Consider the following 7,618-nt stretch of genomic DNA (forward strand, 5'->3'; position numbering starts at 1 on the left):
TCATAACCAAAGATAATGATTAGAAGATGACTAACATGCTTTAGTACAATATATTGACTTGACTTATCTTAGCTCTAACTTATGCAATGGGCACTTTATATTCATAGTGCAACCAGTAGGGATGTAAAAATGACTACAGTAGTGCTTGTTTAGCAACACCACATTGCAGCAGCCTAATCTTGTTGTCATCAACATCTTCACAAAGAACCATCCACAATTGGCTGCGGCACAATGATGATCTGTTTTTCTGGAAAGGAAAAGAGTAATAATGTTCGCAGATGGCAATTATTTGAGCAATGTCACTATGTCATGTCATGGACTATCAAAACTTGACCAGAGAAATAGTTGCAGGATTAAGCATACACTGATCCGACTATCCATTTACAACAAGAAGGCTTAAGAAATTAACTATAACAAATAAACCCTGCAAAAGTATCTCTAACTGAATCAAAATTTCAAAAAATTTCTTTCTGTTGTCCATTAATTTGAAGAGTTGCAACTCATATATTTGGTTGTAAATCTCACTCGAGTTTACAAGTTACATCCAATTAACTCTTATTGGTCATAGTTTCAACCAAAAATAACATATAATATTATTAGGGAAAAAATGTTATTGATGTTGTCGTCAGTACAACGTGGCTCTCATCCATATACAAGGAGTTGTTTGAAGTAGAAAATAATCTCTCCAAACTTGTTACCTGCATAAAGATCGAGATCAGAAATGGCTTCTCGAGTGATCTCTTCGATGGTTAAGTCGAGGTCCACCTATTTTCTCTTTGCTAATCTAGAGTTTAGGATATATTTTTATATTAACCTTAAGGAGAAATGATATCCTACAAAGATCTCATGGGCAAGATAATTTATTTATAATCGACCAATACAATCCTCCTGAAAAATATTCCTATGAATATTTCACAAAAGGAGTCGGTCTGTAACCGATTCGAATTGTCTTTTGGGCTTTCAAGAATAAACTTACGAATATTTCACTAAGTTAGTTTGTAATTGATACGAACTATCCTCTGAACTTTCGAGAATATTTTTACGAATATTTCATAGAGAAGTCAATTTGTAATCGATCCAAACTACCTTATGAGCTTTCAAAAATATTCGTACGAATATTTTTGAGTTACCTTTTCTATCAGAGACCATGTAAAATCATCTCCAAGCAAGCTCGCAACTCTTCCGTGGCACGATTTTGTAAAATGGTATCCGTCGTAATGGTAATTTGGCGTGTGATAACCAATGGCACAGTATCATTCTTTCCATTTAATGTAAGGCCCATGATTAAAGGAAACTAAGCCAAGCAACAAATATGGGTGGGTTCAATCGATCATCTTGGGAAACCCATAACCCAAGGCTTTTTGTCACAGAAAATTGTAATAGGTTTACATAATAAGCCACATTTCCAGGCCTCATGGCCAAGATACTTTGGCAGAATTCTTCACACTGTCATCAATCTACTAAGACTTGTGCTCCACTAAACTGCCATACTTACATGGTTACTAGCAACTAAATACATCATGAAAATATTTATTTTCCAGGGGAAGACAACAACATAGCGTCATGCAAAATCTTAGTATCGTCCAAAGCATCTTCTAAAAGTTGGCAGTGGTGAAAATAGAACAATGCAATTCGATAAGCAACAAGCGTTGATCTCAAATGTTCATTGTAACAACAAAAGATCCTTGTCGAGCTGGACGTAAGGGTACATAAAAGCAAAAGCTACAGTATTATGATATAACTCGAGCTTAACCAAATGATCCAAGTCAGTTTTCGAAGAGCAATAAAACAAATCAACCATGTCCTCTCCTCCAAAATTGATGAGTATCGGATAATTACTTATCTTAGATAATTTTTTTCTCACGTATAAATAGATAAGACTCAAATAGATACATGACATGATGTTATTGAGAGATTATAGATCTACTATCATCTCTCCATAATCATATGAAGTTATTAGAAATTATAGATCTTCTCTCGTCTCTCATTGTCCTTAATTCATTGCTCATAGTGTTTCTATAAAAAATAGGAACAAAAAAGAAGACGAGTTTAGTTTTCTTTACATATCGGCATCGATGTAACTTTGAGATCCAATGATGGTGCACTTGCAAATTAGATAAAAGTTTTCTAAATGACATCGAAATGTACACATTGTATATTTGATCTATTGTTATTTCATTTTAATTTTTAGTATTAAAGTTTTTCACATAATAATAGCATAATCATGATTTTATGCTTACAATTTGTAGCAAAATCATATTTTAAAATCAAATACATTAGATCATAAAAGTATTTTAGATCTATTTTGTATTTAGATCTATTTGTTAGTACCCTTCACTTGCGAAAAAATATTATTCGATTTTGATTTATGATATTTGAATGATATATTTGTGTTGTCAATCTGCTTTCTATCTAGTCCGTCTTATCACCTGCTTGTAAGCGATGCGAGAGTACTCATGTTTAATTGATGGATCATTATTAACAGCTTGCTGTTGATGATAGTATTGTTGAGGGTGATAACCTTCGGTGGTCGCTAGCCTAATCGCGAGCAACAATTGAGTATGCAGCAGAAGCACCATGGGGTGCGATGATCAGCCTGCCTTGGACGCAAGCGGCTATATCACTATGTGTGGCGACTATAACAGTGCCATTGCATGTGGCTGTAATTGTGACAATTGTCGCTATGTGTGACGACTGCGACATTTGCTAGTTGTGACCGATGTCAATTGGATGTCACAAGCTGCGATTCCCAACAGTTGCGTAGCATACATATGGGCACAATCATGCAGCACGATGATTGTGGGGGTCGTCAATAAGCGCATGTGTATTGTCGCGCAATGGAACGATCCATTGGTGACACTTGGTCAACGATGCACCACGGAGGTGTTCGACTAGCGAGGAAAGTAGTAGTAGGATGCAATGATCAACGAGGGCGTTGGTCGACCACGCAAGAAGAGTCTCACCATCATGGGCAATGTGCAAGTAACGAAGGACAATTGCACTACCAACTCGCGCACATGGGAGCGGTGGAACGTAACGATGACAATTGCAAGTGAGGATTTAGTCTTTTAAGAAAGATATTTTTATTTCTCAAAATTAAATAATTTTAGATTATGTCCTTAAATTTATTTTTTCATTTATACCATTTGAAAATTAGATAATTTCTTTATATATCCTCCGCAAAATTATAATTTTGACTTTAAGAAATTAAATTTTTTGACTTATGTCCGTATTCATAGAATTGATATTTGATTTATTTTAATCAAATATTTTGATCATTCTTTATTATGATTATATTTTGATTCCTCGACTAGATTTAGACTCAATTAATCAAGTTTTGATTGAATTTGAATAAAATCAAATTTTGAACAATTTTTTTATTTTGATCTTTAATTTTTGACTGACTTAATCAGGTTGATATTTAGCCCAAGTCTCGGGTACCCAATTAAATAAGGTTGATTAGTTTAAGGATTTTATAAATAGTTTGAGCATATATAATTTACATGAGTGTGTTAAGTCTTGATTAGAATAGTTGAAAAGATCGTACACATAACTATTAAAAGGTTCTATGAAAGAAATAATTGACATAAATGATAAAAAAAGATATAAAATATTCAGTTTTATGATAATTATGAATATTATTTAAAACTTATTATAGTATATAATTAATGTATTAAAAATATTTTAAAGATCAATTTAAATTTATTAACAAATCATTAGCTAATATGATAGTATGATAGTATTTGAGGAATTTAAGATTATACCCTTAATATGACTAACAAAGATGTAAGCTCAAGAACATTGAGCATGAATTTAGTAGAGTTCTTTCTCGTATAATTTATTTTTAATTTTATTTATTTTTTTAAATTTAACTTATTTTAAAATTTATTATAATAAAATTAAAAATAAATAAAACTTAAATAAGTTAACTAATATATGTATTTAGAAAAAAATTAAGATTAAAATAAAAAATACTCATATCATTTTAGATAATACTCGAGGAGTGAGTATAATATATTTTATCTAATTAAATATAACTTTTAAACAGAATACCAAACCAGTTTAATGACATTAAACTACGGCCATCAATATGTATATATACAAAAAATTCTCTAAACGATAGCAAATGAGTATAGTGCTTGACGACACAATTCCATCAGCAATTATTTCATCATTGTGAGCCGGTGCCGTTCGAAGCACTTTCACGCGTGAATCGGCATCACTCGTTCCCCACTTTGACTTAACTATAGTTAGGTCAAAAGTACCACTGACCGTGGCGGTTTGGTTAGGATTTGTTCCGACGACGCCAAGTTGGCAGCGGAGGAAGCAAAAGATTAGCCACTTAGATTTATGCGTTTTATATGCAGTTCTCTACTAATTAATTATATTAATTTGCAGTTGATGACTAATATACACTTATTGATTAATGCATTTTATATGCAGTTCTCTACTTCTCAATTTTGAAGACTATAAATGATTCCAATTTACAAGGATATTCTTTTTCAATTCAGTTAATCGATTCGGATTGAACCGAACCAATTTTAATTAAAAAAAATACTAACACACCTAAAGTCCCAAAAAAATCCTAAAATCTCTATTCAAACTTAAGAGTTCATTGCTTCTTTCGACTCTACAACTCCTTATAATCTAGAGCTTCTCTAACCACCATGAAGGCAAATTGTTCATCAATAAAAAGATAAATATAGGAAAAGACTTTATTTGAAAGGTACTTGAATAGGGTTCTACTTCTGACTTTGGTGGTACATACCTATTCTGTTTATTAGATACAATTTATGATCATACCTTATTGCTCTTGTGCTTGCTCTTCAAGACCTTTTTGTAGGCACTCCAGGCATAACAAGGCAAAATTGCCATCCCATGGTTCATCCACAATAAGTACATTCTGTGTACCACACATTCAACATATCTACAATAAAGTTACAAATATGTACATGAGAAAATTGAATGCAGCACTACTTTTAACTATTAAGCATGTCAGGAAGTCATTAATGAGGTTAGTAATTTAATGCAACACACTATAGGGGTCGAAGCACACACACATAAAAGGGCTCTGGGCAAAAAAAGGATAATAAGATGATCTCAGTTGTTCAAATGTGGAAAGAGAACAGAATATTTGGAGAAAGAAACACATACTTTAAAGATGACAAGAAAATGGCCAAGAATGAAGGGGCCACTGGATAAATTCAACAACATATATCTGAAGGTTGCAAAAAAGAAAAGAGGTAAACTGACACAATTAAAACATCATAGATTCTTTTGCCATAAACTGCAGAGTCAATGAATATATGGTTTAGTGAGTCTATAATCCCATTTTCATGCTATCAGATTCTGATAGACAGATGGACAATATGGTCTAGAATACAAACGTACAGAACATATGAACTTGGAAACTGTCAATGAAAGTGGTTTAAAAGCAGAATCATGGAGTCACATGCATGCATTGAAAGTGAAATTTCTATCAAATCCAGTGTGGAGTGATTACAAGTTTCTTAGGATGGATTTCTGTGATATATCATGCCGCACAATATGTAGATATTGCGGATAGATAAATGCATTAGGAGCTGCAACAAGATGTTGACATATAGATAAGAAAACATATTGTTGCCATCAATCTAATTAGTTGCTGGGTCAATGGAGTGAACTAATTTATTGTTCCTCATATGCTGTCCATTGTGTTGATTTGATCTCAGATGCCATTGTCACTCCAGTGTGGAGTGATTACAAGTTTCTTAGGATGGATTTCTGTGATATACCAAGCTGCACAATATGTTGATATTACTGATAGATAAATGCATTAGGAGCTGCAACAACAAGATGTTGGCATATAGATAAGAAAACATATTGTTGCCATCAATCTAATTAGTTGCTTGGTCAATGGAGTGAACTAATATATTGTTCCTCATATGCTGTCCATTGTGTTGATTTGATCTCAGATGCCATTGTAAAAGAGAGTAAGCCAAACAAGTGCAAGCACCCATCACAGGCACAAGACTCTTAAGATGTATAACTAACATAAGACAATGTGCCTGGTGGATAAATTTATTTGAGAAGGAGATTGTGAGATGTTAGAACTGGAGCTAAATATATATAGAAAAAACCCCTAATCTTGAAAGGCAATCTTCACACAAAATGCAACCAAAGGCTCATGCTATCATCCAACTAATAGACAAATAAAGGCTCATATTGAAAACACAATTTGGAAAATTCTTGATAATGACAAAACGCCAGAAACAAGATTTAGTATATGGCCAGTTAAGCTTAAATATATAAAATTGCCAAGTGGGACTTGAGGTCATTGCATTGCAAAGACAGATCATGTTTTGTAACAAATAAGATGTTTTCACTCAATACCAACTAGCATTTTGGTACAATGCAAAGCAACATAGTTAGAAACATTAGAAACACAATGGAAATCTTCAATACGAGCCAATATTAACCAGGAAAAGAAGGAGCAATCATAAGAACTTAGACAACTATCAACAGCAACAGTGACACTAGGGAAAGGCAAGTATTCTAAGTCGTAATTGGGTGCAAAAGAGCAGAGCAACCCAATGTTTAAAGAACGTACTTAACCTGAAGAAGAAGCTACAATCTGGAGCTCTTATGGGCCTCAAGCAACAGCTCAGATATCTCTTTCAACATATCAAGCCGCTTCATCCATAATTCCATCTCGGTCTCGCACTGCTTCCTCAACTTCTCCTCCAGCGCCGTCCCCTTGGACGGATCAATCAACTTCAGCCCCTTCTCCAAAAGCACCCCCGACATGCACCGCCCGTTCACCTTCCAATACGCCGCTGCCGCTTCCCTGATGAACGGGTACCTATCATTGTCCCCACCCGTCTCCTCCTCCTCGCCCTCAGCGTCCGCCGCGGCGGCCACGTCCCCGCTCTCATCCTCCTCGGTATCCCCATGTTTGACCTCCTCGGCCCAGACATCGGTGGACAGCTCGTAGATACGGCGGTCGTGGGCGGTGGCGCCCGCGGCAGGACCGGCGGAGGCTGAGTGGACGAACTTGCTCTTGAGGCGCTTGAGCTTGTAGCCGGCCTGATCGGCGGTGAGGTGGGGGCCGACGGAGCTCTTGATGGAGGCGAAGAAGGCAGCCATGGTGGGCTGCTTGGGAAGGGCGTCGGTGCGGGAGCGGAAGGCGAGGGCGCCCTTGAGGAGCTCGACCTCATCGTGCTCCGACCAAACCTTCTTCTGTCGGATTTCGGGGGAGCTCTTGCTGCCGAACTCGCGGGGTTTCCGCTTCCGCTCGCTACGCCTCGACGTGGCGGCAGGTGAGGCGGCCGCGTGGGGTTCCGGGAGGGGTTTCGAGTCAGGAGGAGTCTGGGGGGCCGAGCGGCCACCGGGGCCGCCGTTGGTGGAGGGAGGGTCCTCCGTGGTTGGCAGTAGGGAGTCGGCGGCAGTCGCGGAGGAGTGAGAAGAAGAGGAGGAAGAAGAAGCTTTGTTCGCGGAGTGTGAAGCGAGGCGTTTGGATCGCATGCTTTCAGGGGGATTTGGGATAAGAGTCAGACAGAGGGGAGGAGACAACGGCATAAAGAAGTCGCCTTCAACATCTCATCTGCTCGAGGAGAGAGATGGGGAATGGGACGGTCAA

The 7,618-nt window shown here is 36.9% G+C and overlaps 1 protein-coding gene across 2 annotated transcripts; it reads right to left on the reverse strand.

The window, feature by feature from the left end:
* Nucleotides 1-4,701: 4,701 nt before the first annotated feature.
* LOC103977547 (probable transcription factor At4g00390) lies at nucleotides 4,702-7,618 on the reverse strand. 2 transcript variants are annotated; one of them, XM_018822910.2, is made up of 2 exons: nucleotides 6,595-7,618; nucleotides 4,702-4,927 (listed from the first exon to the last, which is right to left on the reverse strand). In XM_018822910.2, the coding sequence occupies exon 1, from the start codon at nucleotides 7,555-7,557 to the stop codon at nucleotides 6,607-6,609; it is 951 nt and encodes a 316-aa protein (XP_018678455.2). In that variant the 5' UTR covers nucleotides 7,558-7,618; the 3' UTR covers nucleotides 4,702-4,927; nucleotides 6,595-6,606. The 2 variants fall into 2 exon arrangements, with proteins under 2 accessions (XP_018678455.2, XP_009391369.2); XM_009393094.3 differs by having other exon boundaries at nucleotides 6,590-7,618.

This window comes from Musa acuminata, chromosome BXJ2-3 (genome assembly GCF_036884655.1).
Source record: "Musa acuminata AAA Group cultivar baxijiao chromosome BXJ2-3, Cavendish_Baxijiao_AAA, whole genome shotgun sequence".
NCBI classification, from domain to species: domain Eukaryota; kingdom Viridiplantae; phylum Streptophyta; class Magnoliopsida; order Zingiberales; family Musaceae; genus Musa; species Musa acuminata.